The 22,496-nt window shown below is 40.9% G+C and overlaps 2 protein-coding genes across 4 annotated transcripts; one reads left to right on the top strand and one right to left on the bottom strand.

Moving 5' to 3' along the window:
- Window positions 1-1,100: 1,100 nt before the first annotated feature.
- Window positions 1,101-16,420, top strand: atp13a2 (ATPase cation transporting 13A2). Of its 3 annotated transcripts, none has more exons than XM_010731538.3 (29): window positions 1,101-1,247; window positions 4,379-4,455; window positions 4,845-5,012; window positions 5,687-5,745; window positions 5,821-5,887; window positions 5,993-6,072; window positions 6,162-6,239; window positions 6,322-6,391; window positions 6,489-6,623; window positions 6,717-6,783; window positions 7,867-7,998; window positions 8,609-8,770; window positions 9,193-9,303; window positions 9,451-9,497; window positions 9,586-9,774; window positions 9,864-10,070; window positions 10,666-10,752; window positions 11,010-11,166; window positions 11,286-11,397; window positions 11,524-11,648; window positions 11,773-11,951; window positions 12,202-12,294; window positions 12,468-12,547; window positions 12,705-12,857; window positions 12,949-13,045; window positions 14,270-14,493; window positions 14,612-14,763; window positions 14,953-15,125; window positions 16,127-16,420. In XM_010731538.3, the coding sequence occupies exons 1-29, from the start codon at window positions 1,235-1,237 to the stop codon at window positions 16,292-16,294; spliced, it is 3,462 nt and encodes a 1,153-aa protein (XP_010729840.3). In that variant the 5' UTR covers window positions 1,101-1,234; the 3' UTR covers window positions 16,295-16,420. The 3 variants fall into 3 exon arrangements, with proteins under 3 accessions (XP_010729840.3, XP_019126538.2, XP_019126537.2); XM_019270992.2 differs by lacking the exon at window positions 1,101-1,247 and adding an exon at window positions 3,354-3,451; XM_019270993.2 differs by lacking the exon at window positions 14,953-15,125.
- Window positions 16,421-16,759: 339 nt separating this feature from the next.
- Window positions 16,760-22,074, bottom strand: szrd1 (SUZ RNA binding domain containing 1). Its single transcript, XM_010731536.3, has 4 exons — window positions 21,907-22,074; window positions 20,233-20,282; window positions 19,672-19,941; window positions 16,760-18,850 (listed from the first exon to the last, which is right to left on the bottom strand). Exons 1-4 carry the CDS (start codon window positions 21,952-21,954, stop codon window positions 18,739-18,741), a joined length of 480 nt encoding a protein of 159 aa, XP_010729838.3. The 5' UTR covers window positions 21,955-22,074; the 3' UTR covers window positions 16,760-18,738.
- Window positions 22,075-22,496: the final 422 nt, after the last annotated feature.

Genomic DNA, 22,496 nt, shown 5'->3' with positions numbered 1-22,496 from the left:
AAAAGCACAGGTGTTCCCAACAACATTAACAATGGCTCTGCTGTATTCAAGTTTCCCATTAAACCATGACAGTGAGCCAGCATGCACAATAGCAAGATGTTGAGTACATAAATGGTTCAATCACATGGTTTGCTGGGACACAACCCGTGTGAATGTGGTTCAATATTTGTGTTTGTTTTCTGAGTGAGTGGTTTAAAGAGCCTCGGTGGGAGGCAACTATATTATCATGCTGAGAAGAAAGCTGGTGTTCTCAAATAGGTCAAAGGAGAAGGAAAAAACAGGGTACCACAGAGCTTATATTCTGATCAAGAAACAGGATTTCTTGGCCCTAATGCACTTTACGTATTATAGTTAATCTAAATGTTTTCTCTCTTAAGCAATTTGGGGTTCAGCATCTTGCCCAAGGACACTTCGACATGTAGACTGTAAGAGCTGGATTGAACTGCTGATCATCTGATTAGTGGACAACCTGCTCTACCTCACACACACCCCAAATGTAATGTAATGCAATTTAATGTAGGAAGAGGCCACCAGTCAAAGGTATTCACAACCTTGGCAACCCAAATGTTGTTCTTCTAAATGGCTTACATGAAGCTTTAGAGCATTCTCCTATAAAGACATAAGATGAAACGTATCAGCACAAAGCATTCCTTAGAGATAGTAATATGTGTGAGTTTCTGTGAGGTTTCACAGCTTTAATGGAAATATGTAGGGTGTAATTGGCAATTTCATTTAAAGAAACGACAGACATAGATTAATTGAATTCACATGTAGCATTTATTAAACTAATAGAAGGACTTCAGAGTCAGAATAGGTGGCAAATAAACATAGAAGACAAATATAATAAAGATGAAAGCAGGTCAAGAAGCATAAATAGAAAAATAAAGAGATGTAGTTTGGGCAGAAATGTGAGAAATGTGCACATGTTCACTGTATTAAACATAAAGAATATTTATATCATTTGAATATTAAAGTCTGCACATAGATTCATGATCTGATTCAGTGTAAACACGGTTCCGCAGTAAAGCACACCAGCCTGTGACGGACTCCCTACACACGGACACGCTTGTGACTATTTTGGTCCCCGTGACTTCCCGTAGCAGGAGCTGTTTTGTAGCTGAGCCAGCTAAGTGTTTTTGAAAGAGGCGCTGCTGTCTGCCTCGGAGACAGTCTGACATTCAGGATACGATGCTGTCAAAGAAGCTAGCGTTGAGTCTGTCGTCGTGACCAGAGCATGGACAGGCGTGGTGAGTGTGTTTGAAGTAAAAGTGTTTGTTAACCTTTAGCTTAAGGCAGCCGTATGCGTGTTGTGTGTGTGAAGTGTTGACTGACTGAAGGTTTTGAGACAGTGAGACTAAAATCCTGTCAGATCCACTAACTTTACCTCCTTGTTGTACCTTTGCTCGGTAAAACTAACTATCTACACTCAAAAGTGTAGTATTGCAAGATAAGGTTACTTACCCTCAAAGCTAAGACCTTAATTTAACTATTATCATTTGACAATCACTTAATAAGCAGTTAATAGGCATTCATTCATTCACTGTGCTCCTGAATTTAAATAAATTACAAAATAAAATGTTTTCACCATGTTCTGCCTCCAGTGGTATGAGTTGGCAGTAGATGTCAATCTTTTAGTAGCACTACTACTACTGCTACTACTACTAACACTGGTACTAAAGCTAGCACTACTATACAAGTGGGTCATGTTGCAGATATAACCATTACAAGTAACTTAGAAATATTGTGCAATGTTTATAATCTGTACAGTAGGTAGCGTGCAGTGGGTTTATCTGAGCTTTTTTCAACCAAAAGACTGAAGTTTGCAGGTGTAAAACCAAAACAAGCAGCTGAAAGACACTAAAACGCTACATAGTGCTGAGGAGGGGGGCTACAGTTAAATAAATGGGCTTATTCTCAGCTAGTGTGCAGTGGGTTTATCAAAGCTTTAATGAGAGCAGTTAGACTGGACCAAAGCAGTCAAGTGGCAGACGTAAAACCAAAACAAGCAGCTGAAAGACACTCAGCTGAGGGGGAAGTACAGAGTACATTAAATCGACTGATTTTTCATTTTGAGTGACCTCTTTCACATTATACGGACTCATGAAATATGGATAAGAGCAGCTTTAAACTTTGAAGAATTGATATTGGCCTCAGAAATCCAGTATCAGTTGGACTCTAGCCGATACATTTCCTGGTGCTGAGATGGAGGGTTGTTTTTCTAGCCTCAGCTCAGATGACTGCACCGTGTAGCCTGCCTAGTCATTTTACATACTCATTTCCCTTTTTGACAACACGGAAAGTTAGCCCTGTGTAATGGTCTGACTGAATATAAAACCGAAAGCCTGGACTCTTTGGCTGGACTTTTTTTGGAAGTCCTTCTGTCCTGTATTGATTGAAACCTGGGACAAGGTTTAAAGAGGACATAATGATGATTTTAGACGCTTGGAATTTCTGTGTGTTATTCAGATGGTTGATTTGAGTGTGTGAATATATTTTTGTATGTAATTCAACACGACTTTAGACATTCAGGAAAAAAAAATTGTGGTGTGGTTTTATATTAAATGGATATGTCTTTTAAACATGCAGTGCCAAGTAATTTGACACGCAGCAGACCTTAAACTCAAAAGCCATGATGATTGCAAACCTGATCCTTTTTAGGCTACTTTTGGTAAAAATTGCACAAGTTAGAACATAGCAAGCATGTGATTTGGCAGAATTCCTCGGTTGCATTGGCCTTGATAAACTCTCACATGATTAGATTGCAACCATGTGGTTAATTACAAAACAGATGACTCAGTTCTTTCAGTTATATATATATATATATATATATATATATATCCCTACAGGACAACAAGAGCAAAACAATAATCAGCCACAGGACACAGATAACCCACATGAACATAGCTTCATAACAAACAAACTTATCATGAGGAAACCATGACCTTAATGATAACTTGATGTCTCCCATAATCGTTTACATTTCCACGCGTGTGAGTTTTGATAAGAGTGAGTGAAGCTATCAGGTATTTATTGATAACGTTACCTTTAATCGACAGGTGCATGCGTTTCTAATGAGTTTATTGGCCACGTCATAGTTGGGAAGAAATCACAGGTACACCATGTTTGCCGGTTCATGCGTTTCTCGGCGAGTGCAGCTCCCGTTTTTAGTTTAAGTTACACGAGGTGCCATTTGTGCCCGCCGTGTTAGGGCAGTGATTGTTGGGTTTTGTATGCCGTGGGAGGTCGTGGCTCAGCTTTGGTTGAGGGGCAGGTTGAACAGGTAGGAGTCAGGTATCAGACGCTCGAGGCACCGCGCGCGGAGGTAAAAAAAAAAAAAAAAAAAACTAAAGGTGTGTGTGAACCAGGACTCAGCAGTCTGACATATCCTCACTCCACGGCCTGTCTTTAACACTTTTTTTTTTTATGTAAGACTCACGTTTTAGGGTTGACGGTAAGCTCGGTTTGTTTCTCAGCTGTGTTTGAATGTGAAGGAAGTTTGTTTTGTTCCGATGTTTTCCCAAGTATTTGGAAGCGGAAGCGAGCAAAACAAATGTACTCTACGCCACTTTATCTCCTCTGTTGTTGTATGCCATTAATATATGCACTTTACTATGAGTTTATTGCTAACGTGTAACACTTTATGAGACATTTTACTCTCCTCTGTAGCCTTTTAAAAGTTAATGTTTCTTTGAAAGCGCTTCCGTCGTGCTGTGGTGTGTTTAGGGACCTTATTACAGCTCATTGTCATTGTATTGAATGTCTCACTATCTCACACTTTCTCCTACAGGTTGGCTGCGTGTTTCTATTGAATCTTTTACCGCTGTTTAGCAAAGTCTTTGATTGAACTGAACACCCAAAAGCAAAGTCTTCTCCTCACTGACCCAAACTTATGAATATAGATGTGAGGTTTAAAGGCTGTCTGACATCTCAGCCATCCAAAAAAGGGTTAATGCAATGGACTCACAGAGCTTTTCTTCTTTTTTTTTCAAAACTTTATTTATTGTATTTTGGTCGTTTTCAATAAACAATACATGATGAACACAACAAACAATAACAAACCTTCCAATCCCTTCCCACCCTCTCTTAACCAACAGTTCTCTCGGAGGAAAAAAAGTAATTAAGTCCATAAGAAAAGAAAAAAATAGATAATAATAATAATACTCATAATTAAAAATACATAAAATACATTATTTTTTTAAAAAAAGTACAGAGTTAAATTAAAAGGACTGTTTTAAGGTGGAGTTATAAAACACAGAGCTTTTCAGTGTGTGTGTGTGTGTGTGTCTGCTTGCGTGTTAATATTGACTTTGAGGGTGTGATTGTGTTGCCCCGTTCTTGTGAATTTGGTAGTTAATGATGCAACACCTGTAACCTGTAGGTAGTGTGGTGGAGCCACAGAGCGGACTCCCCTCACCCAGTCCACGAGACCCCCTGCTCAGTCCTGACTCACACATGGTAAGCACCTCCACTGTGTTTTCTGCTGAACCGAAACAAAAATGAAAAAAGCGAAGAGGAAAAAGATGTAGCAAACATAGATGCAGGTTTTGCTGACAGGCTGAAGCAGCAGCGTGTGCTTCGCTTGCTTCACGTGATGTGAAAATTTACAATGACACCTGTCAGCTGTAGATGTACAGGTTCTCTATACCCGTGCTATATTTACAGATACAGAGGAATCAGTGGTTTTGAATATTCTGGTTTAGGTATCACCGCTGAAAGCAGAACAAGCTGCTATCACAATCTGGCTCTTGTCCGCAGCGTTTTATCCTGCAATATTGGTGCTGATAAATTAACCAGATGTATGAAAATTAATCTGAACCGACTGTCTGACTCCTTTGCCCCTCCAGGATGTTCAGGGGTATAAGTGGGTGCGTTGGCGGGTGTGGTTGTGTCGTCTGGCTGCCGTGCTGTCCTTGGGTGTCCTCCTGATTGTGTTTCACTGGCGCCCGCGGCTTGCTGTCCTCGCCCGCTGCTGCTCCTGCCCTCTGGCTTTGGCAGATATTCTGCTACTAAGAGTGAGAAAATCATTTCATTCCTACTCATATTTGAAACCCTCTCAACACCTGGCATTTTTACTGAAAACTGGATTTCTCTCTGCATTACAGACTTTGTCCCACATTATCCTCTTATGTTCTTTAAGAGACACGAGGGACGGCTGAAACTAGCCCAGTCATAAAATATTAGACTGAGCTATTCTAACCTGCATTAAAGTCTTAGTCTGTATATTAATTAAAGTGTTTTAATTATGTGTAAATTATTTCTTCATTTCAAGTAGTCCATTGATCTCTGCTGTCATGTTTACTCTGGCAAAAAACACAGTATACTTCTCTGTCATTTTTGACCAGTACATGATCAAAATCTTAATTTTGTACATGAATTACCAGCTTCAGTTTAAATATTGTCATTCAGAAAATCTTGCTTCTCCAGTTTCTGACTGGTGTTATTACCCAAGCTACTTAGCATCTGTCTGTTTGACATGTACTTTTCGGGTGGAGTGCAGGAATAAAGTTTGCTGGTTACACATCCACTTCCAAAGCTAGTTTCGGTGAACTCAGCATGTGTATACTTTTATTTCATATGTGACTTTGTGTTTTTTTTTCTATAAGTCTATAGCAGTATTGTGTATTATGGTCTGATTCACTGCATTAGATGCTTCAGTTGCATGTATTTGTGTTTTTTTTCCTTGTAGGACAGTTTTGGCCAACAGCATGTGGTGGAGGTCCACAAAGTGGAGATGGAGGAGGGCAGGTCAGTCACATGTCTCTATCCTCTGACAGCATATATCAGATATATCAGAAATCATATATCTTGGTTTGTTTTCAGTTTGGAGAGCTTGGGAGATTTAGAGGACATGGAATGGAGAGATACAGTTCAGCTATACAAGGAGGAGGTAAGGAAGAAGTAAACTCCAAGTGGAGTTTTTTTTTTTTTTGGCAGAATAATGTGCTGATTGATCTTCGTTCCCAGACTGAAAGTGACCTTGATTGTGTTACAGAAAACAGTGCTGCGCTACTACCTGTATGAAGGACTGCGCTACATCTGGCTGGACAGGAAAGGAGCTTTCTGTCGTGTTAGGTACTGAAAGAGAAAAAAACTATAAAGTCAACTATTTCCTTTCACCTTTTTATTGACCACAACATTGAAACCCTTTGCCTTGTCTGTAGTGTCCTCAATGAGGACTGGAGCTGCAGGGACCTGTATGGCTTCCAAAAGGGCCTGAGTCACCTGGAGCAGAGCATGAGGTTAGAAAGAATACATGAATGGAGAAATCAACTTTTTTTTTTTCTTTCTGAACTGAGTAATTCATGACATGAATTCTTTCAGGAGACGCGTGTATGGGCCCAACCTTATTGATGTGCCTGTGAAGCCTTACATAAAACTGCTGTTTGAGGAGGTGAGATGAAAAAAGTCTGAATGTTTGAAGTGATATTTGATTCAAATCTAAATGAAGCTTAAAATCACAATTTGTCTCTCTTCATCTGCTTCTTTAGGTCCTCAACCCATTCTATGTGTTCCAGTTGTTCAGCATCACCCTGTGGATGATTGATAATTATTTTATTTATGCCATAAGTATATTAATAGTCTCCATTTTGTCCATCTGCATCTCACTCTATGATATCCGCAAGGTGAGTTTGTAGTGGGATACTTAATCTGATTATAATTCAGTACGTGTTTAGTTGTGGATATAGATATAAATGATATTTGACCTTACTCCACAGCAAAGCGTCACTCTACGAAACATGGCCCGGCTTGTCACAAATGTCACAGTACGGAGAAATTCAGGTGGTGAGTTTTTGCCAATGTCTTCTTCTTCATCCAACATGAATTTCCTGATTTTTCTTCTGCTCATCTTGATCTTTGTGGATTTATTATTCAGTTGATATTCCGCATTATTTTGTTCACGTGGCATAAACAAAAACATGCTTCATCTGATTGTTTTGGGATTTTTTTTACTCAAAAATATGAAGAGTTAAAGTCTTTTAGCACAGAAATAGTTTTAGCCTGCTAAAGGCAGAGTGAGAGAAAAGATGGCTGTGACTCACAAATTTTTCGATTCCCCCCTTGTAGTAGTTCAACTCTTAAGTTAAACCTTGCAGTCAATTTTAAAGTGCTCTGTTGTGGGGAATCAAAGCTGCCAGATCTACATGGTTACCATTTAAATGGGCTTAACCATAGATGGATTAAAAAGTTACCATTTTAGCAAACTCTAAATAGTTTTACATCAAAATATAGCAAAGATGTCTTTAGAGCTACTACAGAGTCTTGGGTCTCTGCCAGGGAAGTCTGTGAGCTCACATGGATGTAAATGTTGATGTTAGAAGAAGAAAACTGGCTTTGCAGTTGCTTTCTGAGGAAGGAAATACATTCAGTTCAGTACATTCATGTTTTCTTCTTCAAGAATACCAGTGTGTTTCACTGAGAAACCCTCAATGCAAATGGAAACTTTGTTTTCAAGAAACTCAACAGAGCAGCTTTAAGCTATTTGACAGTTTCTCCCTCAAGTCAATTTCCAATTCAGCTTTTTAAAAAATGCGTTTAACTTAACCACTTACAAACAACATCCAACAGATAGGAAAAAAACATGAAGTTACTGCCATGTTATTTGTGACTATACATACAGAATGAACTAAAACAGATGCTAACAATGTTAAGAAAGATTTAGTTTTGGTAGTTATTTGAAGGGAAAACAAACTGCGTTGAATGTGTATGTGCCTCTTATAGCTCTTGTGAGTAAAGATAAGGAGGTAAATCAATAAGCAATTTAGTTTTATTGGGCCAAATAAAGCCAGACTCCTTTTTTACAGTCAGTCTGCATTAAACCTGCAACTCTCTACAAGGATATTCAATCCAAGCTGTGTGTTTTCTCAGTGGAGGAGTGTGTGAGTTCGGAGGACCTGGTGCCTGGCGACTGTATAATCATCCCCCAGGAAGGTCTGCTGGTTCCCTGTGATGCGGCCCTGCTGGCAGGGGAGTGTCTTGTCAACGAGGGCATGCTCACAGGTGATTAACAAACTGTAACAACACCAGGCAGAGCGTAGTTGCAGAGATATTATTATTTCATAGTGCATAACTTAAACTGTACACCTGTTTGCTCCTCTTTGTGTCGGTGAAATGCCGACTGGGTTTCCTCGCTGAATAACTTCAGTGTGTTGCTGACGTTTTTACTTTTTTAACTGGACTTAATTAAAAAAGCTCTTTTAAGATGGGGGCATGCCACAACCTTGAGGCTGATTAGATTCACAAATTAGCTGTCAGAATTGATTTTCACAACGACTACAAACTGGAGCTAGTTCATTACAAAGAATGTTTGTTCAGTATGTGATTCTGTGGTCTGTGAGGGTTCAGTGCTTTGATTTCTCAGCCCTCAATAAATATGGGATAAGAGCTTTAGACATACATCATCTTTACATCCTACATCTGGATTAACTCCTGTGGCATTAAAAGGGAAAAAATACTAGCTTTGAATAGCATCTCAGTTGTGTTCAGAAAAACTGAAATGGAACACAATTGTTATTAAGCATGATTTCATCCTAGAAAGACAACCTCTGATTTTCAAGTTCCATGTTATTCTAGAGTGAAAGTTTGATTAGTGAATTTGTCCTCTGTTCAGGTGAAAGTGTCCCAGTGCTGAAAACCCAACTGCCGGCTGGTGAGGGGACGTACAGCTCAGAGACTGAGCGCAGACACACCCTCTTCTGTGGTACTCAGCTCATTCAGGCGAAAGGTGGAGGGCCCGGTGGCAATGGTGCTATTGCTGTGGTCACAAGCACTGGTGAGCAGAGATTTTAAGGTAACCTGTGGAGATTTTGAAGTGAAGGAGCAGCAATTCAGGTTACAAATTAAAAAAAATTAATAATTGAAATGCATTCAACAAATCTGTTAGACCTTGTGAGAATGTTAACAGAACTTTTGTTTGCTTTAAATAAAATTCCACAGGGCAACTTTTAACCAAATTATTATTTGGTGATCACGCTATGTTACAATGTTTATTAGTGGGTCGCAAGTGACACTTGCGAGTCATGTGATAACACATTCCTGACAATGGTTTCATATCATTCTGGTAATGTGCCAGCAGAAGGCAGACTGCCATCAAGTTAACACGAATATGAACACAACTTTGTAAACAACTCCTCCTTCCTTAAGAACTTTGCTCTCCAAGTCAGACCAGTTCTCTCGCATATATCTCATCCTCAGGGTTTTTCACAGCCAAAGGTAACCTGGTCAGCTCCATTTTGTATCCTCAGCCGACCAACTTCCGCTTTTACCAAGATTCTGCAAAGTTCCTGCTCGTCCTGGGTTTCATTGGTAAGAACGTCAACAGGGATCTCACTCATTTTGTGTATGATGAAGCTAACATTCTCTGTATCTACAGCTGAGTTACTCAGATTATGGATTTTAAGATATTATTTGATCATTAATAAGCTTATTCCAATATTGTCCTCCTTATTTCAGCTTTTTTAGGTACCATTTACAGTTTTGTGGTCCTTCTCAGAACCAAGGTAGGTCCCAGCTACAATGTAAGGACCAAATGACATGTCAATAATAAATAAAGTGATAGCGCTGACTTGTGTCTGGATGTGTGTCCAGGCAACCTGGTTCGAGATGGTGATTAGGAGCTTGGATATTGTGACCATCGCAGTGCCTCCTGCCTTACCTGCTGCCATCACCACTGGAACTATCTACGCCCAGCGTAGGCTCAAGAGCCAGGGCATCTTCTGCATCAGTCCACCACGCATCAACATCTGTGGCAAGGTCTCAGTATTCTGCTTTGACAAGGTGAGAGTGGCTGAAGTTCACTGTATTTGTGGAGGACGTTCGTGGCTACGATGAAGTCGCCTTTCATCAGAATACTTTTGCTTCTCCAGACAGGAACTCTTACCGAAGATGGTCTGGATGTGTCTGGAGTGATGGAGGGAGGCCCTTCAGGTTTCTCTGAGCTGGTCTCAGAACCCAGATTCCTTCCCCCTGGGCACATGCTCTCAGGCCTGGCCTGCTGTCACACTGTGACACTGTTAAGAGGTGTGCCTCTCGGAGACCCTCTGGAGCTCAAGATGGTCGAGTCCACTGGTTGGGTATGACACTATAAAGCCTAATTTATTTACTTCAACAGGTGCTTGACTACTAATACAATACTTGATGCCTTAACGCCTAAACCTGTTTGTCAGTTCTCAGATATTAAATGTTTCATTTTCTAAAGTTGTGAAAAAATTATTTAAATCAGTAACCGTCTTATCAAAGAATAAGTAACCATGGCTACAATTGATGCTACAATAGATTTCAGTCAGTACTACAACAGCATTGAGGTTGGATAGCTAGGCTAATACTTGACTCACAGTAAGACCTGAGCATCAGAATTTGTAAATATGCTAATGTTGACAGTTTTTTTTTTAAATAATCTGTTGGTATTGTAATCTCATACTCATAGTATAATCACTGATGGAGTGGTAGACAAAGAAAATGTAAAACAAGACTTCCATTTTTGGCTACAATCACATGTCAAGGTGAACAGATACCTCAAATGATATTATAAACACAATAATAACTTTTTCTGTTCTCTTCACAATTTGTTTTGATTTGATCCATTCTCATAACATTTCATTTAACTGTGAACTTCTGTTCTAACATGTCCATTCAAATCAGTGTCTTCACATTATATCTATATTTCAGACACTCGAGGAGCCAGTGGGAGATGGAAAGGTGCTGGATGCAGAGTTTGGGGGCCACAAAGTTTTGGCTGTTATGAGACCTCCGACTGTGAGTGCTGTGACACATTTCTTCTTCACATTTCATTTCTAAATTAAATGTAGATGTTTGAGTGGATAAATAGGCAGTTAAGTACTTAAGTCCTTACTACAGGGTGTCCATGGGGTATTAAAAAGTATTAAAAAGGTAGTAAATGTCTGATTGCGAGGTTTTTTCTATTCTTTTAAGAATAGTACGTGATTCCTACATAAACCCTGCAGTTTCCAATACACATGACTGTTAACCCTTCTCTTTCATTCTGCTGTCAGTCCACCAGCGAGGCGGTGGCCATTCTCAAGAGGTTTCCCTTCTCCTCGGCTCTGCAGAGGATGAGTGTGGTGACGGTGGCACACGGAGGTCGCTCAGCTCTCGCCTTCATGAAGGGATCCCCAGAGATGGTGGCCAGCCTCTGCCAAGCAGAAAGTGGTCAGCAGCATGAGATTAATAATATGAATACTAATATCAATGTAATGTGTAAATGTATAAGTGAAGTTTACATATTGTCATTGCGTTTACATTTTAAATGGGATGCTTTATGTTGACAGTGCCTGCGCAATTCTCCAGCAAACTGCGCAACTTCTCCAGTGAAGGCCTCAGGGTTCTTGCACTCGCCTACAAACCATTAGACAGGAACACAGATTTTAAGACCATTGAACGGTGAGAACCCAGACTGTATTTCTCTCTGGCTCCTTCATAGACTCTGTTTTTTTTCTACACCTCTCCTCCAGTCATACTTGGGTGGATGCACAGTCACAGGTTAAGGCAGTTGTGTCTCTTTCACAGAGGGGAGGTGGAGAAAGACATGAAGTTCCTGGGTTTAATGATGATGAAGAACCTGGTGAAGCCAGAGAGCCCCAAAGTTATTAACATCCTGAGACAGGCACATCTTCGCAACATCATGGTCACTGGTGAGAAATGTTTTGTATTTGCATAAACCACATCTGAGTAGCACTGCGCGTTTCCTCTTTTGAAATTGCAGGTGTCAACTTAATGCCATCAATATCAAATCTTGGTTTGTCCTTCTTCATGCAGGCGACAACATTCTAACAGCAGTCAATGTAGCAAAGAGCTGTGGGATGGTGGGGTCTGATGAGAAGGTGATATTCGTCAATGCAACCCCGCACACTGCCCAGTCCACGCCCACGCTGACTTTCAACCTGGAAGAAGGAGGGAACATTGACACCCATAGTTCTGTAGAAGTCATCACGCAGGTCGGTCCTGCTCAGACACAACACTGCAGTCCACTGCTCCTCAGTCTGCTTAAGTCAGTGTACTCCATTGCCAAAATATATTTTTTACATCTCGGAAGATGATAATCATAGTCCTGAACATGAAAGACAACAAAGTAGTTTGACTGGAAGTTCAACCTATTTAATTATTAAGTAGGTATCACAAGAGGACATAATTATTATGGCCTACATTTCTAAACCTGTTACTGATGCTTCTTTTTTCTCCTCTCAGGGCCTGTACCAGGGTGGTTTTAGCTATCATTTGGCTATTAGTGGCAAGTCCTTTGCTGCCCTTTGTGACCACTTCCCAGAGTATCTCCCAAAGGTAATGTATGTTTTGTAATCCCAGCAAGAATATTCTAACAATGGATCACGCTAATGAACCATGACACATGCACACATTAGACCAACAGACTGTATTTCAAGAATCAGAGATGACTGTAGTAAGTTGGTCCAGTCAAGATGTCGTCAATATTTTTGGGTATGCTGGCATTGCAGGTTTTGTTGCGAAGCACGGTTTTTGCACGCATGACTCCTGACCAGAAAACCCAGCTGGTGAAGGAACTGCAGAAACTGAAGTGAGTCCAGACAAAAGGGGAAGAACGGGAAAGAATACAGAGTACAACAGCATGTAGTGTAGTATTTGTCAAACACTGCTGGACAACACTGCATATTACCTGACTAACTACATACATTTAAATAATTGTTTATCAAACCCCTCTTCCATTACTGCAGCTACCGAGTGGGTATGTGTGGGGACGGAGCCAATGACTGTGGGGCCTTGAGAGCTGCTGACGTCGGGGTTTCCCTGTCTGAAGCAGAGGCTTCGGTCGCTTCACCTTTCACCTCCAAGACTGAAAACATCAGCTGCGTGCCGCTACTCATAAGGTGAGGAAGTAGGACACATTCTGAAGTTTATAAAATCAGGGTAAATATGGATGGAAAATAAGACCTTTTTTTTTCCTCCTTGTCTGTGCAGAGAGGGACGATGTTCCCTGGTCACCTCCTTCAGCCTCTTTAGATACATGGCACTGTACAGCCTCATTCAGCTGTGTGCCGTCCTCATCCTCTACACGGTGAGTAGCAGTTGAGCTCTTCACATGCTCACTTTTAAAGTAGCCATTTTTCTTTGCTCTGTTCCAACATATTGCTGCCATTCATTTCTATTTATGTCAAGACAATTTTAGGCAAGATGTTACAGATTATTGATTACATTAAATATTAAATAAATAAATACATTATGGAAAAATTCAGTAAGAAAAAGAGCGTAACAATATGACAAAGAACTGAAGAAATAATATATATCATAATGGCATTTTCTCAGTGATTCTTGTGCTACCCGATTCTAGCCAGTTAGCTCCTGTTAGCTAGAGAAACAGCAATGTCAATTTTTATTCTTACTAAACCAACTAGGGACTGCTACAGTTGATTAGCACCATGCACAACAAAAAAACGAAACTCCTTTTAGCTTTTAGGTTTTACTTGTGCTAATAACCTAACTGGCTAACTAGCTGGCTGGCTGAGAAACTGCAGCTGTAATGCTAACAGACTGAATGTTAGCTCAACAGGTGGTCAGAAGTTGCAGCTGTGAATTTCCCAAACTATCCATGTGCAGAACAGGTTAAAACCACAAGAGCAGCCCTCACACATCACATATTAGCATAAAAAGTTCTGCGAGCATGAAATTCCTGTTGCACTAGTTAAAAGCGAAGACATACTCATATTATAATGTAATGTATGAAGATCCTGCTAATATTATAATGTAATGCATGAAGATCATGCCAATATTATAATGTAATGTATTGAAAATCATGCCATTATTATAATGTAATGTATGAAGATCCTGCTAATATTATAATGTAATGTATGGACATCTACTAACTATATGCCAGATGTGTGCGTTACATTAGTGCCAAAGTTTATGTAGCTTATCTTAAAACCATCTGCCTTCATAAAATCCCAGGCTTTGACTGTTGAAACTAATAGCTAATTCTGCACTCTGAGCTAATCAGGAGGTTTCCTTTTTCCTATTTTCCACCCATAACTTTTTGTGCTTTGTGAAGTTAAAGGCACAAAAACAACCTCACTCTATATGACACAACCCATTCAAACGCTTGAACAAAATGTGATCCAGCAGTTTAGCTGGCTTCTGTGCATGATTACCGTTGAAATCACATTTTTCCTAATTTAATCACCTTCTAAGTCAATTTTGAATCTGATCTGCTCCCACAAGAACCTTTCGTCCCCTCGTTGTTTCAAGAACTCACAATGAGACAGAACTTCTTGATGTGTGTGTCCAGGTGAAGACGAGCATGGCTGACCTGCAGTTCCTGTTCTGTGACTTTTTTCTGGTGACTCTGCTGGCCATTGTGATGGGGAGAGGAGGTCCCAGTAAGGAGCTGCATTCCCGCAGACCTCCAGCTACTCTGCTGGCTCTCCCTGTCCTGGGCAGCATGTTCATCCACATTTGTACGATCATCCTGGGCCAGCTGGGTGCTCTCTTCATCACCACCTCACAGGACTGGTCAGTATACACATAAATATTTCCACTTGTTTACATGTAAACAAAATCAACATGTGACGCACACTGTAAAACTAAACTATAAACCATAAAAATAAACTATCCCATGTGTTTATTTTAGGTATATTCCACTCAATTCGACAGTGTATGGAACAGAGAATCTCCCCAACATGGAGGACACCAGTGTGTTTTCCTTGTCAGGTTTCCAGTACATCATCATGGCTGCAGTGGTTACTAAGGGCTACCCTCATAAGAAACCTTTCTACCACAATGGTGAGTCAGCAGAAATGTCCAAGGATGAGGGTTTGGGTTTAGAAGAGCGAGTGGACGCATGCTGGCTGGCCGGCTAGTCATAGTTGTCAGCTTTATTAACTCTTATATTAGAAGTGAAACTTAAAACACTTGCCAGATTTAGGACCCTGAAGTCTGAATTATTTCTCGTCTTTCTTCTCGTCTTTCCAGTGATTTTCCTCTGCCTGCTGCTTGTCCTTTTTGCCGTAATGACTTGGCTAGTGGTGTATCCTGGACCTTTCATTTGCAAACTATTTAAACTGTACAACTTCACTGATATGGATTTCAAAGTGCTGCTCGTCGCCGTGGCTGCTCTCAACCTGCTCATTTGTTTTGTTACAGAGGTGAGTCATGAGATTAAACTCTAATACTCTCTCTTAGGACAACTGTTAATAGCATTTACTTGAAATACTTGAAGCATGCTTTAGCAACATTAAAGTTGTACTCCAACCAACATCTATCCTTGGAGACCATCAACAAGCTTGAAATGGCTATAAAAAGCATCTCTGGTCATCTTGAGTTCATGTCTATTATTATACTGGTGACACGTTTTCATGGGGGAAATGTACGAAAGTGTTCACAGAACCTTCTCCAACCACGCCTGTATGCATTTCACCATAACAGTGTTACTCGAGCCTCCTCATATCTTATTTATAAGTGTGCATACTGAAGCTTGTGTTGTTATTGTTGACTTGAAAGGCATTAATGTTGATGTAAACAGTCATCTCGGACTCTGAATCATAGTGTCTTAGTGGGAATTGCAGAATCTGTGTAATCAGAATACTCGACAGTAGGATAGTGGATGTATATCAGGGGTGGGTTAGTGTCTGCTCTGCAAATTTATGAAAAAATACATCTAGAAAGTCTTACTTTAAATGCAAAGCACGGAGTCTTGCTATCATAAAACATTCAGATTTCATTCAAATTTAGTGATGTTTCTGGGCCAGCTGAGCAGTGCAACATTACATTTGACAGCTTCTTTCTTTTTCCCTTTTGAAGCTGCCATTTCATACTTTTTTGATAGAATGTTAATTTTCAAATGTTTCCTACACAGAAACACCATCCTTAGAGGGAGAGTTGCTATATTATTAGACTGGATAACAGTGTATCCAGTGTGTAAAGCTTTAATTCTGATACGGTCAGCTCGCTGTGTTCTGCCTGGAAAGCACAGGTGTGAATAAATATAGTAAGATGAATGGTGGCTGATTGAGTTTCAGGATCACGTCACGGCTAAAACAGATTAAAACCATCGTAAATGTTTGTAACACGTGTGCTTTTCTGACTAGGACTAGTCAGATGTTTCTAAAAATGCTTGTTAACTGTAAAGTTGATGTTTTTTTCCCAGCTTCTGATAGACATGGGCCTTCTGAACTGTCTTCGATTGCTGCATGGGAGTCGCGAGTCAAAGAAACAATACAAACGTCTGGACGTCCTTCTGTCCAACACCCCATCGTGGCCGCCTCTCAATCAACCGCTGCCCCCCACAAATCAAACAGTCATCTTCCTTAGCTAGCATCTGCTTGCCCCTATGTTGGACACTGTCAGTCAGACGAGCCAAACAATGCTGTGGAACAATTTCCCAACTTGAACAATGCAAAGTTATGTTTACCTCATTAATAAAAACATTTTTTTATGTAAACTGTGGTGTGTTTTGAAAGACTTCAATATTTTCTACTAAGTTCATTTTAATAGTTTGGTCCTGGGGGAAGTTTAAGGCTCACTTAAGTTTAGCCAAATACAAGAGCATCACCTCTCGGGGTATATTTAATGTTTAGGTTTGGAGATTCCACCTTCACCCTGATACTGTGTATTAGTTACAACCACTGCTTATAAATTGAATAATGAAAAGTACAAATGAAAAACTTACTAAGCTACTTCATACAAAAGCACCTGCCAATTCAATGAAATGAACACACGTCACAACATGAAACTTTTTTTTGCAAATCATTTTATTAAATCAGTATTTACAGGCAGTTTGTGTTCTCACTCAGAGCTCAGCTAAACCCATCTGTCTCTGGCTCTGCTGCTCGATTTCCTGAACTAAAAATCTCTTACCAGTATTGTGAGTTCTTCCTCGGATATATTCAGTTTCTTGAACTACAGTAATAAAATCAACAACCAGGAAGTAAAGATGTGATACAGGAGGCACAAGCTGAATTCAACCATTTACAACAATGCTTCTATTGATGATGTGCACCACTTGAATATGGCTTTATTGAGATCTCTTCTCCGTTTAAACAAATAAAAAGGTGAAAAACTAAGAACATCTTTTGGGCACAATGGTCTTGGTCAGCCAGGTAGTCACTACCCTCTCTGGTTCACATACAGCTGTGTCTCCATGATCCATTTCAACAGCGAACCATCAGTTACTCTTACAGTTTCTTACGTGACCCAGATGCCAACAATCAAAAGACAAAAAACATAACCCGGCATTCATTCATCTGGGGACATCATTTCTAATACATTTCACGGCACACTCTAGAGCACTGTTTCTACGAAAGCGCCAACCCAAGCTTTAATACGGACATTTGTGGTTTGCGCGATCAAACCCGCTGGAAAAATACAATCTTGGTTCATTTCATTCATTCAGCCTTGTTCACTTGCACCTGAGTTCCTGCGCGCTGTACGTCAGTGAAGGACATGAAGAAACGAGCACACTGCTGGCGAGGTGGAGATTTGACGGAGAGGCTTCTGTACAGCAGTAAATTCATTCCCCCATCTGACCCCTCGAGTTGCTGCCACCATCACATAATGACATCTGAATTAACCGATATATGTACAGGTTGATTTTAAAATGGGATTTTGGTTCATTTTGATTAAAATACTGCTCTTGACATTGCTGCCGTCTCATACAAAAAGGCAGAAAAGCTACTTAAAAATGGACTTAGCTCCACAATCTTTTCATATGTCTTCTTTTTTTTTTCTTCTTTTACTTTTAAATAGAAATAATGATGTGACAGTCTAAGGAAGACAGATGAAAAGTTTAAATCAAAAACATAGCATAAACAGAACTCGTCAGATATACAACTTGACACACATGACCCTTTCCCTCTGTTTTTAAAAACAAATGGCAATTTACAGATTTAGGGGTGCGGCGGTAATGCTTCCAGCTCAGTTACCGGGCAGGAACCAGTTTAGTACTCAGCATTATTAGAGTTTACTGACACCACACAGGCCCAGGATGTCTGTTTGAACTGTGAGGAGAAACTAAAATGTAGCATTTTTAGACTGTTTGACCACCAAACAGATGGAAAAAAGAATAAATCCATGTTTTTTTATTTCCTAAAAACTGCAGATTTAAAAAAATATCTCAATACTAAATACTATTTTAATGAATGAGTTATTGGTGGTGTGTGTACTTCTGTCAGAGCATCCCTAGTGTAGATAATTAAAGACAAGCAAAGAACCAAAGATAAAAAAAATTTGTCAGCCAACATCTGTAAAATTAAAAAGTATTTAAAGGTGTGAGAAGTGATATCTGGTATTATTGCTGAGGAGAAGCTGCTGCCCAAGTACCAGCTCATCTCATTTTGCTACAACCCGTCACTTCTCCTCCTCTCTCTGCCGTCTTTTGCTTTCGAGTCTTTGCCTCAGCGTTGCGGGCGCCCTGAGACGAAGCAGCTGGGAACCGAAGGAGGAGAGAGGTGGAGGTGAGGGGCGTTGCTTAAAGGGGGGTCATCACAGTGAGTCCAGAAGATGTCCATAATCACAGTGTCAAACAGACTGCAGTGGGGAGAGAGGAGAGCATATTTCCGTTTGACTTCCTTTGACCTTTGAGTTCCTCGTTCCTGTCAGTTCTACGAGGCTGCTAGCGGGGAGGCAGCAGCAGTGCGGTCTGTGCGTCTGATATCGTGGAGCTGAAGGAGGGAAGTTTAGGAAGAATACGATGCTTGTCTTTGCTCTCAGGTGGCCCTTGATCTCTCTCCCCCTCAATGGCTGGGTGACCCCGAGGCCCACTTATCTGTGCTGTCGGAACCCGTGGGTGCCGTCTGGGCCGGCTGGCTGCCTGACAGTGTGATTGTTTGATCGGCTGTCCTCTGAAGGCATTGTAGAGTTATTGCGCCCTGGCCTGATGGATGGAGAGGAAACAAGAATATATTAGAAACAGCACCCATTTATGTGTGCCGACTGCTGGACGGAAACTTTCTCCTCGACTGTCCTAATTACAGGATCTCTGTAGTCTCACAACAGACAGGTATCCACACTTGTTTTTATGTGTTCTGTCGGTATTTTGGTTGCTTTTATATTTATTTCTGGCACAGTTCACTGCCATTCAAATCCAGCTAAACAAAATAAAAATACCTTTGTCTTAATTCATCAATTAACTTCTTGTAAATGAGAACAAGTCGATCAAGAAAGCTTTCTCCATCACCCGTCAATCAAAATCTAGCTAACACAAAAGTAATGTGCTCCAGCCATCTTTCTATAAAATTAAACCAAGGGAGGACGGTCAACAAGTCAGCTGGATGTAGTTCCATTTTTTAGTGGCCACAGCGTTATTGTTCTGCTTGTTAGCTTGTATAGCCAACACTTTCTTACTAAAATAAGAAAAACAAACAACACTATATTTAAACACTATAAATAAGCCTGAATATTTACAGTGTTTAAACACAGTGTTGTTTGTTTTCTTATTTTAGAAGCAGACATTTTTTTCATCTAATTTCAGACTAGTGTAACTGTAATGCAGACGTTGGCACGAGTGAAAAACAAGACGTTAATTACACGAAACAAAGACCTGAAAATAATGCCTATTCATTTGCTGCCTCTCCGTCTCAACTGGACGGCTCACAAAAAGTCAGACAGTCTTCAACACAACTTGAAACATACCAACGGCTAGTGTCCTTAAACAAGGCGTCTTTAGGCTGTGAGTGAATCTTTCTGGCTAATTACCTGTCAGTGTTGGGTTTGTCCTGAGGCGTCTCCTCTGGGCAGGCGCTGCCCAGTATTCTCTTCCTGGCCTCGGCGTACTCTGCCTCGCGCTGGGCCAGAGACTTGACCTGCGGTGTGGGCCTGTTCTGATTCAGGGGTGACCCCAGTGAACCGTTACTCGCAGGCCGCTTCAGAATGCGTATCTGAGGTGGGGGTGCTGCTGGTAGAGAGTCGTCCTGTATCACCATGGTTGTCTTCAGTGGAGATCGCGAAGAATTATTAGTGGACTCCCTAGAAGAAGACCAACGGGACACACAAAGTGAGTGATATGACACTGAGGAAGAGACCATCACTTTGAAGCAGGGGAGGCAGTGCCCGTAATAGTTTAGGTGATGCATTCATGGCCAAAAGACAGACAGACATCCCAAAAGTTTTTTCACCGTTTATCTGCAAAGTTATACATGAGTGGACAAAAATGAATTAACGCATAAACATACAGTACACGTTTGAATGGATATTAAAGCGATGATTTTAAATAGTCACAGATTTGGGCCATGTTTCTTCTACCTTTTAAGGCCTTACTTTTCTTTCTGGCTGATCCATAGCTTCTCTTCTAACCGCTTTTCCATTTCCTGTGTGGAGAGGGGGGGGAGGAAAAAGTCCAAATATATAAATCATATAAACAAACAAACTGCATGTTCAGATAGATTTGGGGTTAGGAGGAAAAGTGCGGCAGGTAGTGAGCAAGTAGGAGGGTGGATGGAAAGCAGGATTCAGTTACGAGCTATTTATACATGTGCAGGGCAGCTGCCAAGTCACAACACAGACGGGGAGCTCCACTAGCTCACATCACAACCGGCTGATGTTTGAAACACGTTCACACGAGGCGGATTGAAGATTTATAATTTTAAAAAAAAAGGGTTTGGCACGTGATCAATCACAGACAGGTGTGATCCAACTTTAACTTTATCACTTTAACTTTATATAACTTTATCCAACTTTAGGACTTCAGTCCATAGGGACTTGGCTTGGGAACCGGAGGGTGGCCGGTTCAAGTCCCACATGGACCAAAAATATGGAAGGTGGACTGGTAGCTGGAGAGGTGCTAGTTGTAGTTGCTATGCCGTTGTACTGCATGTGTGTGTGTGTCCGGGTTAAAATGCATGTAAATAAAAAAATAGAGTGAAAAAATAATTTCCCCATTGAGGGATTAATAAAGTATATCTTCTTCTAACCTCACGAGCCACAAAACGACCTGAACAACTTCTCCTGAGAGCCACGTTCCTGACGTCACGAGCTAGCGTTACAGCCAAACTGCCGTGACGTGACGTGACGTGACGTGACGTGGGAGGGGGGGGGATGCTAATGTTAGCTCGGCGCTAGCATTAACGTTACCAACTCGCCAGTTTGGCGACGTGACGAGCTCGTTATCCGGCTGGTAACACGGCCGAGACTGTTTCACAACAACCACATGTAAACTACAGGAAATCACCAAATGTCTCGGCGAGCTGACATCACGGCACCAGCGTTTAAGCCAGGCTGCGTTAAAAAACGAACCACAGCGTGATAAGTTAACTCACCGCGAAGTTACACACTTCAATAAAGCGCCAAACACTCTGAGTTACTTATCCTCACTTTATCACAGCACAAGCCGACCTGCTGAACTGATTCACAGCCGAGCTTTAGTCGTCGCCCACAGTCTGGTCCGGGTCGTAGTTACTGCGGGAATCAATGTTTACGATAAAGTTACAGAAAATAAACGCCGAGGTTAATTTAAAGCCAGACTCTGGTGGTGGTGTGAGGTGTTAGATGAGGTGAAACAACATTTAATTCACTTTTTTTTCTCTCTCTCCATGTTAGCCATGCAACACATAGCCAGCTAGCTCCTAGCATTAGCTCGCGTCAGTCTGTGTTAAAGTATTTCAACCTGAGCTCATTTAGCGTCGTGTGTATTCGTTAGTTGAGCCGTGTCACATGATAATTAGGCACATTTTTTTGTTAGTTAGAAAAAGAAGTTATAAAAACAGCAGCAGTCGCTCGGCTAGTTAGCCTGCTAAGTCCATGTTAAGCCCGTTAGCGTTAGCTGCTCGCCAAGTTTCCTAAAGCTAATGTTAGCTTCAGCTACATCGTTGGCCCGTGGGAGTCGTGAAACAGCGTCACGGGAACTTATAAAAAACAACAACAACCGTGTAACTACAAAGAAGCTACCGAAATGATATTTTAAAAGATATGTTAAGCCTTTCTTTTTTTTTTTACCCCACTATCAGCAGCTTCCTCCCAACTTTCGGCGACCTCCTCATCCATGTTTCATTTTGCTCACACGCTGTGGAGTTAGCTGTCCTGGCTCCTTCAGACCCGCCTCTCTCTGTCCACAGCCTTTGACATCACACTGACGGATTTCCCCACGGCGTGATGCTCCTCCACACGGCTCATAAGAAATAGTCAAACGTGACAACTACGTTTCAGTAAAGTGACTTTAAACAAAGAACAAACTGAAGTATTTCGCAGGACAAAGTATTCTTTTGCTCATAGCCGTGAACATGCTACAGGTGTGTGATCTGTGTTCAGCCAATGGTTTAACCCAGGTACAGTGTCTGTGTGTGTGTGTTTCCTTATTTGCCGCGGCCTTCCCTCGCTATTTTTCTATAAGACACTACAATTACTACTAGTACACAAGTTATTCATCTAACATATGTGTTACAGCATTTTTTGGATATATTAAGAAGAGGCAAAGTCTGCCAGGGATTTTGGGGTCATTAAAAGATATCAGCCTCTGCACACCTGCTGTAATAATCACACCACAGAATTGATTCATTTGAAGTTTTAAATAGGTCTGCCTTTATATA

The sequence above is a fragment of the Larimichthys crocea genome, chromosome XV (genome assembly GCF_000972845.2).
Source record: "Larimichthys crocea isolate SSNF chromosome XV, L_crocea_2.0, whole genome shotgun sequence".
Lineage (NCBI taxonomy): Eukaryota > Metazoa > Chordata > Actinopteri > Sciaenidae > Larimichthys > Larimichthys crocea.
The sequence above is the reverse complement of the archived record's forward strand: the minus strand, read 5'-3'. Positions and strand labels throughout refer to the sequence as shown.

Coding starts and splice junctions, on each gene's coding strand:
- atp13a2 (XM_010731538.3), top strand. Junction 6,784..7,866: donor AGTACGGAGAAATTCAGGTG/GTGAGTTTTTGC, acceptor GTGTTTTCTCAG/TGGAGGAGTGTGTGAGTTCG. Junction 10,753..11,009: donor CTGTTATGAGACCTCCGACT/GTGAGTGCTGTG, acceptor TTCTGCTGTCAG/TCCACCAGCGAGGCGGTGGC.
- szrd1 (XM_010731536.3), bottom strand. CDS start 21,954: ATGGATGAGGAGGTCGCCGAAAGTTGGGAGGAAGCTGCTGATAGTGGG. Junction 19,942..20,232: donor TGGATCAGCCAGAAAGAAAA/GTAAGGCCTTAA, acceptor GTCTTCTTCTAG/GGAGTCCACTAATAATTCTT. Junction 18,851..19,671: donor GACAAACCCAACACTGACAG/GTAATTAGCCAG, acceptor TCCATCCATCAG/GCCAGGGCGCAATAACTCTA.